Source organism: Ochotona princeps, chromosome 7 (genome assembly GCF_030435755.1).
Source record: "Ochotona princeps isolate mOchPri1 chromosome 7, mOchPri1.hap1, whole genome shotgun sequence".
In the NCBI taxonomy this organism is placed as follows: domain Eukaryota; kingdom Metazoa; phylum Chordata; class Mammalia; order Lagomorpha; family Ochotonidae; genus Ochotona; species Ochotona princeps.
The window spans coordinates 5,325,341-5,346,964 of record NC_080838.1 but is presented as its reverse complement, the minus strand read 5'-3'; the positions used below and the strand labels follow the sequence as shown (position 1 = coordinate 5,346,964).

The window sequence follows — 21,624 nt, the reverse complement described above, 5'->3', positions numbered from 1 at the left end:
CTGTGTTCTGCTATGGGACACCGGCAGTGCAAACAGTGGTCTTACGTGCTACACCACAGAGCTAGTCCCTGAAATTCATGCTAAAGCAATGATGTGTTGGGGAAGACCAGAGCCTCCATCTGTAACCACCGTCTCCTCTGTTTTACCTTTCTGTTACCAAAAATGCTTTAAAATCATGTTGAAAGATGTTTCTCACAGTGAACAAGAATTGTGGCATTCTAACCTCTTTGTTTTTTTTTTAAACTTTCTTTTTATGGAAAAGGCAGATTTACAGAAAGAGAGAGAAGGCCTTGTGTCTGCTGGTTTACTCCCCGAGCGGCTGCAATGGCCAGAGCTGAGCCTTCTGGGCCTTGCACAGGGGCACTGCACCCCAGGCACTTGAATGCCTTCTGCTGCTTTCTCGGGGACATGTCCCTGAACAGGCAGGTGGCGAGCAGATGCCTACGTGGAGGGCGAGCGTCACAGGTGGCAGCTTTATCCAACAGGCCGCAGTGTCGGCCCTGAGCCAAGTATATGTAAAAGGTTCTTTATTGTAACATGTACGCGAGAACTATGTCAAGAGCTACAACGATGATGGTGATGATGATGATGATGATGGCCAGCAATTACACCACTGTGTGCCAAGCAATCTGTTAAGTACATTATATGCAAAACCTGATTTTCACAAGCAGGAAAATCAACTGGGATTTGAGGCTCATTCCACACCTGTTCACTCACCTTTTGACTTCCTTCTTGGGCTTTAAGTAAACAATGTTGTTTCGGGCGAGATTTATTTCTGCTTAAGGTCCTCCTATGAAGCAATCAGACTTGAGTTGTGAAATCCATCTGGGCAACAGAAACCTTGCAACAGAACGGCAACAGACACTCCCTGCAAAACGTTATTCTTTTGTTTCGAATCTCTGATCACATTATCACAGAGTCATATTCTCATAGGATTAGGCAGCATGAGAAGTGGGTCAGCGAAGGATCCAGTGACCTGTGGGCTGCATGGGTTCTAAAACGAGAAAGTTGGGGACACTTGGAAAGTCTCTGAACTCTTCTGAGCCTCCTTGGCTCAAAACGCATATTCCACCTGCCTCCCAGATCCGTGAATGGAATAAAAATACACACAAGACCAAGACCACAAGCAGTGACCTCGGCTATAGAAGGGGTCCCAGCAGGAGTTGCCTCCTATTGCTTCACCCACAACTTGATGATGGCGTTCATCCAATTCGCCTTCACATTCTCTGCTGTGTCCCATTGTGGAGCATTTGGCTTTGCACTAGTTTTTGCTTATTCACCAATGGCATGAGAGCAAGCACTGAAGAGGCAATAATGCATAAAACTGAACGGAGTTCCTGTGTATTGCCTGGTGAGAGCCAGGCAGTGAGCGCACGCGTGGGAGGACAGTTACAAGAAGAGTTACAGACTGCGAAGGAAGCGTGCACAAAGCTCGGTACGTGCGTTGAGGGAGGAGTGAGAGATGTCTCTGGCATGTGGTGCCGGTGGTAGAGGGGATGGGGTGGCTGGTGGTGGGATGGGGCTGGTGGTGGGATGGGGCTGTTGGTGAGGCTGGGGCTGGTGGTGGGGATGGGGCTGGTGGTGGGATGGGGCTGGTGGTGGGATGGGGCTGTTGGTGAGGCTGGGGCTGGTGGTGGGGATGGGGTGGCTGGTGGTGGGGATGGGGCTGGTGGTGAGGATGGGGTGGCTGATGGGGATGGGGGGCTGGTGGTGAGGATGGGGTGGCTGGTGGGGATGGGGCTGTTGGTGAGGATGGGGCTGGTGGTGAGGATGGGGTGGCTGGTGGGGATGGGGCTGTTGGTGAGGATGGGGCTGGTGGTGAGGATGGGGTGGCTGATGGGGATGGGGGGCTGGTGGTGGGGATGGGGTGGCTGGTGGTGGGGATGAACATTTTGGTGGTGAGGATGGGGTGGCTGATGGGGATGGGGGGCTGGTGGTGAGGATGGGGTGGCTGGTGGGGATGGGGCTGTTGGTGAGGATGGGGCTGGTGGTGGGGATGGGGTGGCTGGTGATGGGATGGGGCTGGTGGTGAGACTGGGGCTGGTGGTGGGGATGGGGTGGCTGGTGGTGGGGATGGGGCTGGTGGTGAGGATGGGGTGGCTGATGGGGATGGGGGGCTGGTGGTGAGGATGGGGTGGCTGGTGGTGGGATGGGGCTGGTGGTGGGATGGGGCTGTTGGTGAGGCTGGGGCTGGTGGTGGGGATGGGGTGGCTGGTGGCGGGGATGGGGCTGGTGGTGAGGATGGGGTGGCTGATGGGGATGGGGGGCTGGTGGTGAGGATGGGGTGGCTGGTGGGGATGGGGCTGTTGGTGAGGATGGGGCTGGTGGTGGGGATGGGGTGGCTGGTGATGGGATGGGGCTGGTGGTGAGGCTGGGGCTGGTGGTGGGGATGGGGTGGCTGGTGGTGGGGATGGGGCTGGTGGTGAGGATGGGGTGGCTGATGGGGATGGGGGGCTGGTGGTGAGGATGGGGTGGCTGGTGGTGGGATGGGGCTGGTGGTGGGATGGGACTGTTGGTGAGGCTGGGGCTGGTGGTGGGGATGGGGTGGCTGGTGGTGGGGATGGGGCTGGTGGTGAGGATGGGGTGGCTGATGGGGATGGGGGGCTGGTGGTGAGGATGGGGTGGCTGGTGGGGATGGGGCTGGTGGTGGGGATGGGGTGGCTGGTGGTGGGGATGGGGCTGGTGGTGAGGCTGGGGCTGGTGGTGAGGATGGGGTGGCTGGTGGTGGGGATGGGGCTGGTGGTGAGGATGGGGTGGCTGGTGGGGATGAGGCTGGTGGTGTGGATGGGGCTGTTGGTGGGGATGGGGCTGTTGGTGGGGATGGGGCTGGTAGTGGGGATGGGGCTATTGGTGGGGATGGGGTGGCTAGTGGTGGGGATGGGGCTGTGGTGGGGATGGGATGGCTGGTGGTGGGGCTGGGGCTGGTGGTGAGGATGGGGTGACTGATGGGGATGGGGCTGGTGGTGAGGCTGGGGCTGGTGGTGGGGATGGGGCTGGTGGTGAGGCTGGGGCTGTTGGTGAGGATGGGGTGGCTGTTGGTGAGGCTTTGTCTGGTGGTGGGGATGGGGTGGCTGGTGGTGAGGCTGGGGCTGGTGGTGAGGATGGAGTGGCTGGTGGGGATGGGGCTGGTGGTGTGGATGGGGCTGGTGGTGTGGATGGGGTGGCTGGTGGTGAGGATGGGCCTTTGGTGGGGATGGGGTGGCTAGTGGTGGGGATGGGGCTGGTGGTGGGGATAGGGCTGGTGGTAGGGATGGGGTAGCTGGTGGTGGGGATGGGGCGGCTGGTGGGGATGGGGCTGGTGGTGGGGATGGGGTGGCTAGTGGTGGGGATGGAGCTGGTGGTGGGGATGGGGTGGCTAGTGGTGGGGATGGGGTTGGTGGTGGGGAGGGGGCTGTTGGTGAGGATAGGGTGGCTAGTGGTGGGGATGAACATTTTGGTGATGGTAGAGTTGATGAAGGTGACTCCCGCTGTGCGTTAGTGAGTTGGGAGAGGCTCTGGGTACAGTGCAAGGTTGATGAACCCAAGCCTGAGGGAAATGGAGTGTGAGCCGGCAGGAAGGCAGTGGCCTTAGGAACAGAGCTGAATGCTGAGGCAAGCCAACACATCTGGGTGGAAGGGGTGCCATGTCCCGAGATGCCCAGCACTCGAGGAGCCTCAGCAGGAAGTCTCCTGCATTCAGGTTGGGACATGTGGTGGGCACCAGCCCCGAGATGCCCAAGTAGGCAGGTGTCTCCAGCAGGCAGTTGCTGTTGAGGTGTGAAACTTGCACAAGATGTCTGGACAGAAGACTTCAGTTTAAACGTTACTGGCAGAGGGCCCGGCACAATAGTATAGCAGCTAAAGTCCTCGTCCTGAACACGCCAGGAACAAGCCTTTGGAACCTGCACCCATGTGGGAGACCCAGAAGAGGCTCCTGGTCTCAGACTGGCTCAGCTCCAGCCATTGCAGCCGCTTGGGGAGTGAACCATCGGATGGAAGATCTTCCTCTCTGTCTCTCCTCTCTGTACATCTGCCTTTCCAATAAAAATAAATAAATTTTTTTTGTTTAAGTTACTGGCAGAGCAGAGGGAAAGTAGAAAACATCCATGGGAGGTGGCCATGGACTTGGGATATGGGACAGAAGAATAGAAGCTTCAAAAGAAGATTTGAAAAGGCAAACTAAGTGTGTGGGTCATGAATGCCAGGGAAAGCCATGTGTCATTGAAGGTGAGGGTAGGCGGTTGGCACAGCAGGTGCAATGCCTGCCTCCTGTATCCAGGAGCCGGGGTTTGAGTCTCGGCTTCACTCCCTACCCCAGCCTCCTGCTAAGGCAGACCCTGGGAGGCAGCAGTGATGGCTTAAGTCCACATCATTCACACGGAAGATGTGGAGTGACTTCTAGACTTCTGGCTCCAGTTCCGTTCATTGCTGGGCTGCTCTAGGTGCTTCGGGAGGGAACAACATATGTGAGTATTCTCTGTGTGTTTCTCTCTCTCTCCCAGAGAGATTCTGTCCTTCACATAAATAAGCCAATTTTTCATGAGGATTGATTGATTGATTGATTTTATCCTCTGGTTCACTCCCCAGACAGCTGCCATGGCCAGGGCTGGACCAGGCTAAAGCCAGTCTCCCAGGTAGTTGGCAGGGGACCAAACACTTGGACCATCTTCTCCCGCCTTCCTTCAGCCATTAGCAGGGAGCTGGATTGGAAGTGTGACAGCCAGGGCTCTTACTGGTGCCCATACCGGGTGCTGGCATCATGGGCAGAAACTTTGCCCAACACACCACAATGCCAGTTCCAAATAAAATCATTTTAACAAAGAAAGACGGTGTGCTGAGCGGTGATATTCCCTCTCCCAGGTTGGATGGTGAGAATTAAAACATGTCTGGGAGAGTCGGTGAGGCAGCGGTCTGGCTGAGCTTGCCAAGGGCCATTTGGAAAGAACCCAGGGGCCAGACTGGAACAGAGCGAAAGCCAGGAGAGAGGGCAGGGTTAGAGGCAGTAAACACAAACTCTGCCAAGGAGCTGGGCTGTGATGGCCAATGACAGACTAGGAGAAGTTTAGGGGGACGAGACTATGTTTTGCTATTGTTTTGTTTGGTTCATTTTGGATTGTTATTTCAGAGTTCCCATCATGTGGTTCACTCTCTTCAAAAATGCCTGCAGTGGCTAGAGTGGGCCAAAGTTGGGAGCTGATGGCTCCATCCGGGTCTCCCACGCGGGTGGTGGGGACTCATTCACTTGAGTTTTCTCATGATCTACCGCTGGCAGCAAGGCAGAGGAAGGAGCTGGAGCAGAAGCAAATCCAGGCACCATGACACGGGGCGCGGGCATCCTACCAAGCAGCTCATCTGCTAGGCCGAATATCATCTTCTTGCTTGTCTTTTAAAGAGACCAACGGACCAGACCTGAGTCTGTGCCAATGCCAGCAGCAGCGCCGCGGTGAGGGCGGAGGGTCAGAGAGCTGAGAGCAGGCAGGGGTGGTGACAGCGCGTGTAGACAGTGGCCGGGACAGCTTTGCTCTTCTCCTGTGGCAGGTGAGAAGCCGGGCACGGTTTGGGTAAGAGTGTAAGAGGAGGAAGTTGAAGGGATTTATCCAGATGGCTTTCACTTTCCCCTCCCCCCGCCCAGAAGAGGATGTGAGGTGGCTAGGCTTGCCGTGGCTGGAGGACCGTGGAGGAGGCAGAGGGCTTGGTGAAGGGGTGAGTGGTGAATTGCGTCTAGCAGCAGTAACCCAGAACCTTGGCTCTTCTGGGGAGGCAGGCAGGGGCAGTCCTTCAGGTTTGAGAGCTTGAGATTAAAGGGCAACATACAGCAGTGGCTGTGGAAACCCTTCCTCGGAGGGCTTTGGAAGTGGCTGGTAGTAGGGTAGGAGTGCTTGGCGTGTTTTCCCAGGGGAGTGGGGGAGTGTTTACCTGCACTGTATAAGATGGCAGCAGCTGTTTTCATGTGGAAGTGCAGGAAGAGAGATACAGAGTGGAGGGATGACAGGACAGCCTCTCCTCCAACCTTGAACTTGGCAGCATGGCTGGTAAAGAGTCTTGGGTTTGGGTCAGGGTGTGGTAAAGATTATGAAGCTGGCAAGGGCTTTCTGAAGCTAGGGAGGGAGAGCCTGGCATGAGTTCCCTGCGGCAGGTCTTCTCACCGTGGCTGCTCCTGCTCCAGTGCGCTGAGTAGCTAGAGTTCACGCTTACGCTGCCTGATGTCAACACCCAAGGCTCGAGTCTTCCCAATCAGAGGGTGGTGGGTCCCCTCTCCTGGTGCCAGGAGCAACCCTGAAGGGCCAAGTGTGAGTGCCCAGATGATGCAGAGAGAATGAGACACCATGGGATCTGTTGAGTGTTTGCCCGGTGAGCCCCAGCATTCACCAAGTACATCTGCTGGAGATGAAAGGCGGTGGGAGCAAGCAAGGACCATAGAATCTGCTTCAGGTGCAGGAAGTTGGAGTGAGTGGACCGCATGTGTGAGGATCAGTAAGTACTGCCAGAGTAGGCTGGAGGGTCTGAGACGCCAGGGGCTGGGGTAGGGCATGCTAGTGATTGCCAAGGTCTTCTGGGATTCCAGATGACCTTAGGAAGAGAAACACTGTGAGCAGGTGGCAAGGTTTGCAGAAGAGGAAGCAACTAAGAGGCCAGCAAACAGTGTCAGAGATAGCAGGGCCTAAGGATGCTCTGTTCACGGCCCCAGGGGCCTGAGCTCAGAGCCCCAGAAGAACTGGTTTGCTTATGGAAAGCTAGGGGAAGTGCCGGTCAAGTGATTTATCACATTTGATCAAAGGGCCAGGTTTATGGCTCTCTGTGGACTACCATGAGACAATTAGAAAAGTAGATTTCATCTCATCCTTTTGATTGGGTTTGGCACGAGTTAGGTCTGTGTGGTCTCCTTGGGCAGGACTTGTTAAATGGGAAATGATGTAAACACCATTGGAGCTGAGCCAGTGAATGGAACAGCAACACGCTGGAAGCCATGGCTGAGACTCTGTGACTAGCTGTGACCAATGGTGGCTGGAGGACGGGCAGGGATGTGGAGGAGGAAGGAAGCACTTGGCACTGCTCTTCCTTTAGGGACACATTTAACCTGGTCAAAGTTGACTGCTCTGTTGTTATATCTATATGTCTATATACAGATAAAGATATATAGCTATATATATATTTTTAAATATATGCATATGCCTTTGTTTTTGTTTACATGAAAGGCAGAATGACAGAAAAAGAGGGTGAACCAGGAAGAGAACTATTTTTTTTGGGGGGGGGGAGGAGAACTTCTACCCACTCTTTTAGCCCCTAGTAATCTCCAACAGGAGACTGGAACTCAGCCAGGAATCCCCCGTGGGTGGGTGCAGGGACGCAAGCACACGGGCCATCTTCTGTTGCTTTCACAGGTGCATCGGCAGGGAGCTGGACTGGAAGCAGAGCAGCTAGGCCTCGATCCAGTTTTCATCTAGCATGCTGGCATTGTGGGTACCGACTTTACTCACTGTACCACAAAGCCCATGCACCCCTTGGCTGCTGTTTTTGTTTCTGTTTAGAAGTTGAAAAGTTTTGTCTGTAGAATAAAAAATGAAGCATTAGATTTATGATTTCATATTTGAATGACTAAATTTACACTTTTTTTTAAAGATTTTATTATTATTGGAAAGCCAGATATACAGAGAGGAGGAGAGACAAAGAGGAAGATCTTCCGTCCGATGATTCACTCCCCAAGTGAGCTGCAACAGCCGGTGCTGTGCCGATTCGATGCCAGGAACCAGGAACCTCTTCCGGGTCTCCCATGCAGGTGCAGTGTCCCAAAGCTTTGGGCCGTCCTTGACTGCTTTCCCAGGCTACAAGCAGGGAGCTGGATGGGAAGTGGAGCTGCCGGGATTAGAACCGGCGCCCATATGGGATCCCGGCGCATTCAAGGCGAGGACTTTTAGCCGCTAGGCCACGCCGCTGGGCCCCTAAATTTACACTTTTTAAAACGTGTGCATCCTGAAGCTGTCAAGTTTCATTGGCTGTCTATAACTCCCTCAAAATGCAAACATTACTTTAAACATTACTTTTACTTATGTTTGGTCTTGTTTACACAGTTAAGTAAACTTCTAACTATTTTGAACTGCATTTATAAAGGTAATAGATTTGATTTCCTTTCTATAGTATCTCTGTTGTCTGATTTAAAATTCTCCCGAGTTCTTGAATAATGATTATATAATGGATACACTTGTAAAGGCAGTGGACTTGAAGTTCTCTTACACGTTTCAACATGTAACATAACTATTTCAATATTTATTTGTACGAACAGAAGGTTTTCAGCTTAAAATTGCAAACGTAAACAAAGTCCAGTGGACTACCTCTGTGTTAACAGCGGGGCGGGGATGAGCCGTTGATTCCAGGACGCCATGTAGATAGAAAGCCGCAGGTTTCAAGCCCCAGTTCACTTAGAATGCTTAATACCATATAAATGCTATGTAAAGATTATTATGCTATATTGCCTAGCTATCAATGCTTTGTAAACAGTTGTCAACACTGTATCATGTGGGGAATAATGACAGTACAAGCCAGCAGCTGCTCAGTTTAGGAGTGCAGGTGTCCCATCAGATAGGGGTGATTTTTTCTAAATCTTTTTGATCTGGGATTGGTTTTGTCAACAGATGCAGAACCGATTGGTGGGGCAAACCAGGTGTATGTGAAAGTGATGCTCAAACAACAAGGCCTGGGAAGAGACCAGGACCTGGGAGACAGTGGGTGGCTGTAACACTCCCTTCCCCTGGATTCAGTGTAGTGGTCAGTGTATGGTCAATTCAGGATTTGCTTTTAGAAACTTTCTGGAATTTTCTGATGTGTGACTGGTTGAATCCATGAATGCAGGCTGTTGGGATTTGGTGGGACACTACACACATTTTAAGTTGGAATTACAAGTCTGTTCTAGGTCAAATTCTCTTAAACATAGCAAGTCTTTAAAAGAAAAATTCAGATTCCTTAACGAAATATTAGTGCAAAAAGTTACTAAAAATTTTAGAGCGGTTGTACTTGGATATGTTTGGGGCCAAGTGTGACTGTCTACATAATCATGAAGAGGACAGCAACTTTGCTGGCCATGGCGGATATGGACACATGTCAGAAACCATCATGGTACATCCTTTGGGGAATTCCTCCTTGCCGGGTGGATGGCCCTCTACAAAGCTGGCAGTATTCTTGTCTGTGACCCTGACGAGTACAATGAACCCAATTGTGTTGCTATAATAGAATGGGATCCGCACAATGCACGGCCATGTGGTTCATGCCCAAGGGACTGAGTCATTGTGCTGCCTCTATGAGGAAGTTGACAACACATGCCCAGTCTGTTGTGCCACCCACAAAGATTTACCAGTAATTCGACTGGTAAAGAGATTTCAATAGATTTTTCTTAGTTTACTAGAGATAGAGTTACAGCAATGTAATTCTCATTAGATACACATCCCCATCAACTTGGTGACTTCTAACTGGGAGTTGGTAGACTGTAGCAGATTTAAGATTTAGGAAGACCAGTCTTCACCATCAGATTTTTTCTAGAATCATGAGTGGGTTGTGATTAGGCTTCTCATTCTAGATGGAATCTGTGGGACAGGAGAAGGAAAACAGGGCTTCACATGTATTTGAACACCGGTGCTACCCTGGGGCATGCAATCAGAACCTCCAGGAGGTATTGCTAGGGACACAGTTAGTGGCACGGGCTTTGGGGTGACAAACTTGGGTTCAGGTGTGGGATGGCAATGGCCAAATGCGATGGCGTGCACAGTCAATGATGAAAGTTTCCAGGAAAGAGACAGCGAACAATAGCTGGGATGATCATGTCAGTTTCTTATATCAGTGCTGCACTTGCCAATGTAAGATCTGCTTTCACAGAGTGCATTAGCCAACATAGTCTCACAGTGTAAAAGGAAGCCCAAACAACCAACTGTCAGCCAACGACAGGGCCAGGAGGAAGAGCGGGGTCTTTTTTGTCTTGTTCCACTGCCACTGCCCTGTAGGGCTCTCCTGTGAAGGAATAATTAAGCTGTCAATCTGATAATAACAACCAAGACTTTGGTCTGGAAACAGATGAAGAAATCAACTTCACTTTAAGAAAAGCCATGGCAGGGGCTGGGCCAGGCTGAAGCCAGGAGGCAAGAGCTTATTTCTGGTCTCCCATCTGGGTGCGGGAGCTCAAGCACTTGGGCTGTCGTTTGCTGCTTTTCTAGGCCATTGGATCAGAAATGGAGCAGCCTGGACTTCAACCAGTGCCAATATGGGATGTAGGCATTGCAGGCAGTGGCTTTACTGGTTATGCCACAGCACACCGGCCCCAGACTTTCTAAATGTAATGTTGATGTTTTTAATCCCAAGAGATGTTAACCAAGAAGCCTGTCACAAATGTGGGTTAACTATTTGGGCTGACAAATGAAGCAGTTGACTTTGGGAGGTTTTGGTTCATCTTTCAGGTTTGCTCAAGTGTGTGGAAGTGGGAGGCACTACTCTTCACTTGGGATGGAAAGAAGCAGAGGGTGGCTTCAATCCCAGGTTCCTTGTGGAAACACTAGTGTGAAGAGAGCTGAAATAGGGGCTGGTGCTGTGGTGAAGCAGCTCAGGCCTCTGTCTGTGGTGCTTCTGATTCAGCTCTCTGCTTGTGACCTGGAAAGCAGTCGAGGACGGCCCAAAGCCTTGGGACCCTGCACCCGTGTGGGAGACCCCAAAGAGGCTCTTTGCTCCTGGCTTTGGATTGGCTCAGCTCCAGCTGTTGCTGCCACTTGGTGAGTGAATCATTGGACGGAAGCTCTTCCTTTCTGTCTCACCTCTTCTCGGTGTATCTACCTTTTCAGTAACAATAATTTTTTTATATATAAAAAAAGGAGAGAAAGAAAGCCAAAGTAACTTAAAAGTGGGATTTGCAGATCAGTTGCTGGAGGTGGAACTGGAGGGCTGTGTGCTTCAGGAAGACGGAGAATGGGATGGCTGAGGGCTCAGGGACACATCAGGCCAGAGACCTTTAACAACAACAACAACAGGGATTAGCTGTGAAAATTTCCTCCATGACAGACCTTTAAGGAGATGCTTGCTTTTACATGAACTACAGCAATTCATGGTTCAAACTGCCAAGATCTGTCTGCTCAATAGCTCATCAGTAAATAGCTCTCCAATAAAATCACCAGGATACCCGGAACTTAATGAACTGGAGGGCTGAAGAAAAAATAAGGCATTCAGTTCATAGGGTGTGATGGCAAAGCCTGTGCACCCAGAGCTGGCTATAAAAGCGCCTCCAAGTTCTGGAAAACATTGCTTGTTCTTACCAGGCTTGATCTTTGTTTATGTATACTGTTTTTACTTAACATGTAACAACTGGCTAGAAAGCCTGGAAGACCCAAGAAGCCACAGAAACAACACAGTCCAAGCCAGCGTTACCCAGGCACTGGGCTGATGAGATCTTAGCATTATAACCTTTGATTGAACTCAACAAAAGATAGTTCTATTTTCACATATGTGTTAGGACCAGATGCTTTCATTGTCTTTGTGAATAAACGGGAAAACAACACGGTCTCTGGTGAGTAACTCCATTGTGCTTTCAGCAACTGAAGACTTGGGAAGCTGAAAATAACACTGCATCTGCCCTTGGGAGTCCTTGTCTTTTCCTAGGAGCAACATGTCAAGGCCTTGGATGCTCTGGCTAGACAGCTAGCTACAGGAGTGGCTCCTGGTCTCATACCCACGGCCAGCAGGTGTAGGACATGCCGCTGTTGGTGCCATTCTGGAGTCTGGCAGCTTGTAAACTGTAGGAGCTGATTTCTCATGATTCTGGAGCCTGGAGAGGGAAAGGCTTCAGTGGCCGGTGAGGACCAGGTTCCTAGTTCCTACACAATGGCCTTCTTCCTGTATCCTCCCATGGTGGCGGAACAGACAGGGAGCTCTGAGGTCTGTTTTCAAGGGGCTAATCTCATTCACCAGGACTCCTCCCTCATGACCCGATCACAGACCCAATGCCCCGCCTCCCATAAGTACCATCAAACGGGGTGATGGGAGTTCCACATTGAGATGGGGTGTGGGGTGGGAGGTGGAGGGTGGGAAGAGAAACTGTGAGCCAGCAGCAGCCTCCCGCAGCACCTCTGCCAGCTGGGGAAGACAGAAGAAATGAGAAGAGACCTGTGCCACACCCTAAAAATTCTCCACGTGCAGGCTCTGAGTTGCAAATATTCTTGTTTTCCAAAAGAAGCCTTCACTTGAATGAAATGCTGTGTTTTCAGAACTTGGTGCCATGTAGCTCTAGCAGTTTCCTGCTGCTTCTTCAAAAACAGCATTGAGCAGCAGTTTTCAAAACTGGCAGAAGAAATTGACCCAGAATGGACTGGGTGCTAAGAGATCTGCGGATGACCGACTTTCTTTACGTGCTACCTGATGGATGTGTTTAACTTACAAAATATGTAAAAAGGCATAGAATTACAGGAATTAGATGGCCAAAATAGGACTGTTGGGTTAGGTGTCGCTAAACTGTCTCTCTCTGAGGTTCACTCGACAACATCACCATCCACCTGTGCCCTTCTCAGAGAACATTCTGGTCACCAGGCAACATGTGAGCATGTATCCTGAGCCTCCCTCAGCTGTTAGCTGGTGGCTCTGGCAAGTTTTCTGACCACTTGAACAGAGGGGGTGATAATATCGGAACTATTATTCATGCATTTTTTGGGTGAGATTCAGGTGAAAAAAATATATATTTATATACATGATCTGCCAGAGAGGAACGGAGTTGTCTTCGAATCTTCCTCCTGAAGCGGCACAAACCAGAGGTTTCACTCACCTCACCAGGGGGGCTGAACACCAACTGCCACACCTACAGCCCAGAGGCACTTCTGTTCTCCCTCTGAAAGTCATTTACTACCCTTCTCAAATTGCCTGTAACTGCTCGCTTCCCCCTCCCTCCTCCACTAGGAAATTAAGCCCCAACACGTGGGTCGTCTTTGAATTTGCCGCTTCATGCGTGGGGTCGCCTAGGCAAACACAGTCGCTCTGATAATCTGTAGGCTTTTCCTCCTTGGATCTCTCTGTCATCAGTGTGTTTGCAGCAAAGCCAGTGATCAGCCCCTGCGAGAGAACGCCTGAATGAGTCGAAAGAACTGGGGATGTGAAACAACGTAGGAGAAAGAACCCCCAATTTAGGGCAGCATTCTGGTTTCAGCTCTGGTCCGTCCTCTGTGCTCTGAGTGAAGGAGGAGCAGGAGACAGGCTGGGCTCCGGATCTCAGTTTGTGAAGATCAAGTGGAATTACTCCAGCGATGTAACGCCTCACGCAGGACTTCAGCTGATGTGTGACAGTTAACAGAGCCTGTTGGAGCCCTGTGGTGCACCCAGGGCTACGATAGCACGGGACGTGGAGGGGTGGGACAGTGGGGCTGTTGATCTTTTCTCAGGCAAAATCTTGCTGTATTGGTCTGGACAGTGCTGGGTGAAAATTACTTCCAGCCTCAAATTTGGGGGATGGAGATAAATCCTGGATAAAACAGGGGCACGCGTGAGAGAAGCTCAATCCTAAAACTTGGATTGGAGCTTCCATGCATGGAGAAAAGTCTGGAGTGGAAATGAGGACCGACAGGTGATGTATGAGGCTCAGAATGACCCAAAGCTTCGCGAGAATACCGTTTTGGGCACTGAACCCCACTACACTGCCCTGGGAAATCCCACATGGGGCCTCTCCTATTTCGGTTCTCTTTTCCTTGCCGGCATGCCCCCACCAAGCACCCAGCACCCTCCTCCGCCTCGGCCTGGCACCGGGCAGGGGTCAAAGCACCTCCGGGGGCGGGGTAGGGGGTGGGGTGGGTCCGGGTCGCCTATCATCTGACGAGCCCTCCCGCAGGGGCGGCTCCGGGGAGGGCTGGGTCAGCTGCACCGGGGCGCGTGGGAGGCCGGGCACCACGGCGCGCACCCCGGGGACCCAGAGCGCCAGAAGGAGAGGGCGCCGCGCGGAACACCCCGCTTCGCTGCGGGCTCTGACCCAGGGAGGGCCGGCCCCCAGGCTGCAGCTGTTCTGTGCAGTCCCCAGGTACGTCGTGGGGACAGGCGCGCGCACGCCGCCGGGCTGTGCATCCCGGTTCCCGGGCCGGGTCACGCACTCGCCAGCGGGTGCACCCGCAACCGGGCGCCTCTTCTCCTCACGCAGCTTGCGGCGCGACGGGGACGGCCGAGCTCAAGACCCGGTCCGACTGGGGTCGGCCCTCCGGGAAGGGAAGCGGGCGCCTCAGAGATGCTCGCCCACCCAGCCCGGGACAGAGCCTTCACGGCCCGATTTCCACAAGCGTAGTGGGGCCACGCGTCCCGCCCGGTCTCACTGGGGTCCCGGGGGTGGGAATGGTCGCTTGGGTGCTTCTGCCGAGCCCACCAGGTGGCCGTGCGGCTGGAGCAGGGGCGGTTAGTTCTTCCTGCACGTCAGCGTGCCTCCCCAGCGGGAAAGGTTCCAGACTCGGGGTCTGATTTCCTTCCTCTGAACCTTGCCTGGGTGAGGTCCCCGCCTAGGGCATATTTTAGAGCATGTCAGCAGAGTCCAGCGCTTGAAATCGGAATGCTTGGAAATCCCCCTTGTATAACTTCTGCACATCCGTAAATGAGAACACGGTGTTTAATGCTTAAGTGCAGGTCAAGGAAGTGTTTTTCCTTTTTCAAAGAGAAAGTGTTCCGGTTGTAAACAACTCAGGCCGCTGAGATTTTTTTTTTTTTCTTCTTCTTCCTTTTTTAATTTGAGAGGCAGAGAAAACAGCTTGTGTGTGTTGCTTCATGCCCACAAGCTGGGCAATCCAGGGATCCCTGATGTATGGTTGCAAGCCAACTCCTTGAGCCACCATCTGCTGCCTCCCAGGCTGCCCGTTGCCAGGAAGCTGGGACCAAAAGCAGAGCCAACTGAAAGCCTGGCACCCTAAGATGGAGCTGTAGGTGTCTCAACCTTAGTCGATTTTTTTTTTGAAAGGCAGTGATGGTCATGAAACTAGGAACCTGGAACTTCTTCTGGTCTCCCCCACCAAGAACTCGGGCTGTCTTGGTTGTCCCAGAGTCTTAGCACATCGCTGGATCAGAAGGGAGGTAGTGGAGACTTTAACCAGAGCTCCTATGAGATCAGTGTTGAGATCGACGGCTTAATGCTCTGTGACGCCAGGGTCACCCAGCCATCCTCTCCGACAGCTGCCCCAGAGCACACCTCCACAGATGGGATTTGGATCTTCCTGAGCCTTGACTATGTTAGTAAAATCATCACTAAAGATCAAAGGGCAGTTAGGGTGACCAGACTTGGGAGGAAATAAAACAAATACGGTTGCAAAAATGACTTATTTGTTACTATGTTAGGTTTTTTTCCTGTTCCAAGCAAAGAACATTTATATTTGTAAGCTTTTACAAAACTTTCCAATAGTTACCAGTACATTTTAGAAGCATGTAAGCTACTTTTTTGGGTATCTATTTTATTTATAATTAATAGGAAAAATTAAGGCGGAAAGTCACCTGCCAACGTGAAAGAAGGCAAGGAGTGGGGACCTTTAGTATAGCACGCTAGGCCCGCTCGGGCATTGTGTTGTAGCAGCCCCAGTGGACTAGCACGTGCAGGTTGCATTCAAAGAGGCAGAATGGAGACAAGCTAAGATGGGGTTTGTGGCGATGGCACCAGCAGGGCACACTTTAGGTCCAAACGCACCAAAAATTTTTAAAGTAATCATGGGCTTTTAAAAAATATAATCAAGCCTATCTCATCAAAGCAGGGAAATAAGGAAATTCCAGAATGGATATGTATGACCCACTTAAATAGCAAGGCAGACAAGTATAGCAGTAGGCTGGTGTGGGCAGCAGCATTTTGACCCTAGGAGTAATTAAATGCCCTACCTAGACATGCTTAGGTTTTAATTCTTTATATTTGTCCTTCTCTGGGGGTGGGGTATACATGATACAGCCTAGGCCTTGGGAATCTTTCAGTATCTGGGCCTGTGTAAAATTAGTTCTACCCATAGAATTTCGCTCTTATGGCTAAATAGTTTAGACGGTGTTGGCAGGGTTAGTCACCTGAGCAAATACAGGCAAAAGTCTGCAGAGGCAGGGGGCGAAGGAGGAGCACTGGATTCGGGGCGTAGAGGTGGGCTGCATGGTTGTAGTACAGGCAGCTGTGTTTCTCCCGTTCATCTGAATAGTCCAGGGCAATTTCAACACCTCTCTACAGGAAGATAGAGTCTGAGAAGCAGAGTGTCTGCCAACCCAGAAAGCTACCTTGTTCTGCCTGGGATTCTAACACTCTTCCTGCCTGTTAGCTGTAGGTGCCAGGCAGGGTTGGTACTGGGCAGCGACTTCACTCAGCTACTGGTGTCCTTGGAGAGCTGGGATGTGATTCTGCGAGATGGCCATGCATCGAAAGCGAAGAGGTAAGCTTACCTACAAGAAGGGTTGTGTGCAGGAAGAGGTGACTGATAATTCCTATGGTTAAGTCTAGCTCATTCCTTATGCTGTGTGCTTCGTTTCTGCCTTGCCAGCCACTGGTCCTCTCAACCCATGTCTTAACTTTCAGATGGTTTTGTTTTGAAATCACTTCATGCAAATCCAATATCCTTGTTGGCGTTGCTATGTGTCCGAGAGCTCACTTTTTTTTTTTAATCCCCTTGCCTGTTTGGTGACATGTGTGTTAAAGCCCCTAACAGCACTGCTCAGGAATCAGAGTTCAGCCTCGTTATTAACCACAGCTGCTTACCTGTATCTCTGTCACTTGTAGGTCGTATCATTTGGACAATGCCACTTGCTTTGTGGACAGCGTTGGCCCTGGGGGCCATGGTCAGCTCCTCCAAGGAAGGGTCTTTGGATCTCCTCTCTTGCGACCCTGTTGGCATCTGTGATGGGAGCTCCAGATCTTTCCAGTCCATTCCATCAGGACTTGTGGGAACCATCAAAAGCCTTGACCTGTCCAACAATGAGATCACCTCTATTGGCCACAGTGACCTGCAAAGGTGTGTGCAGCTGAGAGCTCTGAGGCTGACGTCCAATAGAATTCACACGATCGACAAAGATTCTTTCTCCTCCTTGAGCAGCCTTGAGCACTTGGACTTAGCCAGTAATCTCCTATCTAATTTATCAGCTGCCTGGTTCAGGCCTCTTTCTTCTTTGAAATTCTTAAACTTACTGGGAAACCCTTACAGAACCCTGGGGGAGACGCCTCTGTTTTCTCCCCTTGCATGTTTGCGAATCCTTCGCATAGGAAACCCAAACACCTTCATGAAGATTCAGAGGAAGGATTTTGCTGGACTCAGCTTCCTGGAGGAACTGGAGGTTGATGCCTCCAATCTCCAGGGTTATGAGCCTGAGGGCCTGAGGTCCATTCAGAACATCACTCACCTGATCCTGAACATGAGACGGCCGACTTTGCTGTTGGACATATTCCCAGACCTCTTGAGTTCTGTGGGCCACCTGGAGCTGAGAGAGACCGATCTGAACTATTTCCATTTCTCGGGGCTAACTGTCACCAAATCGAATCCCCGGATCACAAAATTCACATTCAGAAATGTGAAGATCACCGACGAGAGTGGTAATGAGGTACTGAAACTATTGACTTACATTACCGGATTATTAGAATTAGAGTTTGATGACTGTACCCTGAATGGAATTGGTGACTTTCAGGTGGTTGATAAAGACACAATTCAAGATCTAGGGAAAGTAGAAACATTAACGATACGTAACCTGCACATCCCCAAGTTCTACTTATTTTATGATATGAGTACGATCTATTCCCTCACAGAAAGACTTAAGAGAGTCACAGTAGAAAACAGCAAGGTTTTCCTGGTGCCCTGTTCATTTTCCCAACATTTGAGATCATTGGAATACTTGGATCTTGGTGAGAATTTGATGGTTGAGGAATACTTGCAAAATTCAGCCTGTGAGAATGCCTGGCCCTCCCTACACACGTTGATTTTAAGGCAAAACCATTTGACGTCGTTGGAAAGAACTGGGGAGATTCTGCTGACGCTGAGGAACCTGACTGATCTCGACGTCAGTAGGAACGGTTTCCACGCTATGCCTGACTCATGTCAGTGGCCCGAGAAGTTGGCCCGTCTGAACTTATCAACCACGCGGATTGACAGTCTGACCTCCTGCATTCCGCAGACACTGCAAGTGTTAGATGTCAGTAACAACAACCTCAATTCGTTTTCATTGACTTTGCCAAAGCTGCAGGAACTGTACATTTGCAGAAATATGCTGAAGACTCTCCCGGGGGCTGCCTCCTTACCCATGCTACTGGTGCTGAAGGTAAGCAGGAACACAATCAACACCTTCTCAAAGGAAGAGGTAGAGGCCTTCCAGCAGCTCAAGACTCTGGAAGCCGGAGGCAACAATTTCATCTGCTCCTGTGAGTTCCTGTCTTTCATGCAGGAGCAGAAAGCACTGGCCAAGGTCCTGACAGACTGGCCAGAGGGCTACCTGTGTGATTCGCCATCCCACGTGCGTGGCCAGAGGGTGCAAGACGTGCACTTGTCGGTGACTGAGTGCCACAAGGCAGCCGTGGTGTCTGGCGTGTGCTGTGCCCTCATCTTATTGATGCTGCTCACAGGGGTCCTATGCCACCGTTTGCATGGACTGTGGTACCTCAAGATGATGTGGGCCTGGTTGCAGGCCAAAAGGAAGCCCAAGAAAGCTCCCAGCAGGGACATCTGCTATGACGCGTTTGTGTCCTACAGTGAGCAGGATTCCTACTGGGTGGAGAACCTTCTGGTCCAAGAGCTGGAGAACTTCAACCCCCCATTCAGGCTGTGTCTTCACAAGCGAGACTTTGTTCCTGGCAAGTGGATCATCGATAACATCATCGACTCTATTGAGAAGAGTCACAAGACTGTGTTTGTGCTGTCCGAGAACTTTGTGCAGAGTGAGTGGTGCAAGTATGAGCTGGACTTCTCGCATTTCCGCCTCTTTGATGAGAACAATGACGCTGCCATTCTTATTCTCCTGGAGCCCATTGAGAAAAAGGCCATCCCCCAGCGCTTCTGCAAGCTGCGCAAGATCATGAACACCAGGACATACCTGGAGTGGCCCTCTGAGGAGGATCAGCACGCCATGTTCTGGGTGAACTTGAGGGCTGCCATCAGGTCCTAGGTTCCTATGCCAAGGCCAAACTTGATCTTCGTTGTGGTCCTTACAGCCCAAGTTATAATGGGCTTCACGATTATATGATAATCATGTGAATGCACTTTTGTCTGATGACTGACTTACTACAACTACTGAAACTGTTAAGATTTGACCTTGTATGAAAACAGCAGATTCAGAATGGTGGGTCTACAAGACGATCATGATCTAAAGCCCATTACTGATATCTGAATGAAACATAGTAAATGCTCCCTTCTTTGGGAATTAATGCAAATGAACTGAGTATTTCAAATACCTGGGTCAGGTCAGTCAGCCTTCTGTAAAGAGACTCTCTGGTAACCACAATGGGTGAGCTCTGCCTCATCCAACCATCACCTCTCCCTGTATTTGCTCTCAAGAGCACCAAGGGAAAGCTTTGGGGACATTCAGTCCAACTTGCTATGCCATCTTGGAAACCAAGAACTGTGGATTCCCATTAACCTTGAGAGGAGACAGAACGCCAAGAGGGGGTACCTTTGTGGGAATCAGGGTCTGGCCGGCTCCCTAATAGATTTCCTCAGCCAAAGTCACTCGGGAGAGGACATGGAAGACAAGGAACACTAAATTGTGTTTTCCCATGAGAACAAAGCTATCTGTCGTAAATGGAATACTGAGTTTGGGAGACCTGGGAAAGAACCTTCCACATGCTGCGTTACGTCTTCTGCAGCCTTCAGCACCTGCTTCAGCTCTAATTGGTGTCTAGTTACTTTCGGTCTCTGCCCCTGACATTTGTTGTTTTATTTTTTTTTCATCTTTGGGAAAAAATATTTCTAACTCCAAAAAAAAATCCTCCTTGCTTTTCCTTCTAAAATTTTTTTTAAAAAGTTTAATGTCTCAAAATAGTCTGATACACGAGAGTTTAAAGATACATACCACTAGCATGTGTTAATGCTTGTCATCAAGATTGAAACACAGTAAATGTCAGCGCATCGTTCTTTGCTAAGAGCCATCTAGGGTTCTATGTGCCTTTCTCCTGACTCTGGGAACCATTGTGCAAGGAAGCGAGCCTCTGTATCAACCAAGATGGGGGTTCTGTGGCCGAATGGACTCTGGGGTCGGAAGGACCTATCTTAGTAGATTTGGAATGTTGGCCATGATGTTGGACCTCACCCCAAATGTTTTCCTGATCTTGCAGTAGGGATGATTGTCTCACCATCCTTGGGCGCTGAGGGTTTGCAGTAATATAAGCAAACCCCAGAGTGTACCACCCTCGGTTAGAACCCCTCTGAAGGGGCGAGCATGACAAAGCTCCTCACTGAACCTGGGACCTGCAGGTGCCTGGGTGGGGTGTGAGGGGGGACTGCAGGAGGTGCTAGCTACTGCTCTTCTGTTGCTATAAGTCGTTTCTCCCTTACATAGTATTGCTTCTAAATGGTTATTATTTTCCGGTAAATGTTCTACCTTATATCTTATTGCTTGGAAATGGTTATTTTTTTGTCATGGGTCTGAGCAGAGCTATAAGGGACTCTACTGTTTGAGGAGAGATCCACAAATATATCATTTCATTAAGTGCCTAACAGGCTGCAGGCCATGTGGACTCAACCAGTGCTGCTGTTTCTCGCCTGAACTCCCAGGAGGGTGCTGGGGTGAAACAGTGGGTTCTGAAGGAGGCCCTGCTAAGCTGCCATCGGAGCCTCACACATCAGTGGCGACTATGCTGTCTTCTGTATTTCCTACTGTAGGAAACCTGTGGAGTAGCAAGAGAAGTCAGATGAGGGCTGGTGCTACGGTACAGTGAGTTAAGCCACTGTGTGTGCTGCCTGAGTTCCATAGCAGAGTACCAATTTGAATCCTGGCTGCTGGGTTTCTGATCCAGTCTCTTATTAAGGCCCCTGGAAAACCAGCTGTTGATGAGCTCAGGGCTTAGGCTCTGCCATCTTTGTGGGAGACCCGGATGGAATTCCAAGCTCCTGGCTTTAACCTGGCCCTGGCCATATTTAGGGGATGAACCAGCAGATAGAAGACCAATCTCTCTCTTTTTCTCTGTAACTACCTTTCAAATGAATGATTGAATGAATAAATAAATAAATCTTCAGAGAGAGAGAACCAGATTTAACGTTGGCTTAATCTAAATCATTCAGGAATTTAAACAGCAATAATAACCTCATATTTGCTAGCTTTAATCTTTTAAAATAGTGTTTATTGTACTCATGGCAAATGTTAGATATGTTCACTATAGAAGCGTCAGAAAATTGGTCACAGTTTATGAAAGAAAGCAAGAGTCAGGTCTTCTCCCATGACCTTGGGATCTCTCTTGGTGAGCTTGCTACACAGTCTTTTCTTGGTGCATGTATGCCTAGTTTTTTGCCAAACTGGAGTCAGAGTGTAAGGACTTAAATCACAGACAAAAGACAGCATCTCCATTTCCCGCCGAGATTCTGTAGTGCTTATTGACATGTGTGAGGGCCATTCGGACTTCCGTGCAGGTGGACCTGGCTCACCTGCCCAGAGTTCCAAAGGACTGCACACACGTCCCTCAGGCAGCTCCCACAAGAGAAGCACAGGGTGCGTGCCCCCAAGAGCAGTGGAAGG

At 50.5% G+C, this 21,624-nt stretch overlaps 1 protein-coding gene across 2 annotated transcripts; it reads left to right on the top strand.

The window, feature by feature from the left end:
• The first annotated feature begins 1,262 nt into the window (after positions 1–1,262).
• TLR2 (toll like receptor 2) lies at positions 1,263–20,713 on the top strand. Of its 2 annotated transcripts, none has more exons than XM_058666742.1 (2): positions 1,263–1,435; positions 16,697–20,713. In XM_058666742.1, the coding sequence occupies exons 1-2, from the start codon at positions 1,288–1,290 to the stop codon at positions 19,060–19,062; spliced, it is 2,514 nt and encodes an 837-aa protein (XP_058522725.1). In that variant the 5' UTR covers positions 1,263–1,287; the 3' UTR covers positions 19,063–20,713. The 2 variants fall into 2 exon arrangements, with proteins under 2 accessions (XP_058522725.1, XP_004598527.2); XM_004598470.2 differs by lacking the exon at positions 1,263–1,435 and adding an exon at positions 13,854–14,002.
• The last annotated feature ends 911 nt before the right edge of the window (positions 20,714–21,624 follow it).

Coding starts and splice junctions, on each gene's coding strand:
- TLR2 (XM_058666742.1), top strand. CDS start 1,288: ATGAGAGCAAGCACTGAAGAGGCAATAATGCATAAAACTGAACGGAGT. Junction 1,436..16,696: donor GGAAGCGTGCACAAAGCTCG/GTACGTGCGTTG, acceptor TGTCACTTGTAG/GTCGTATCATTTGGACAATG.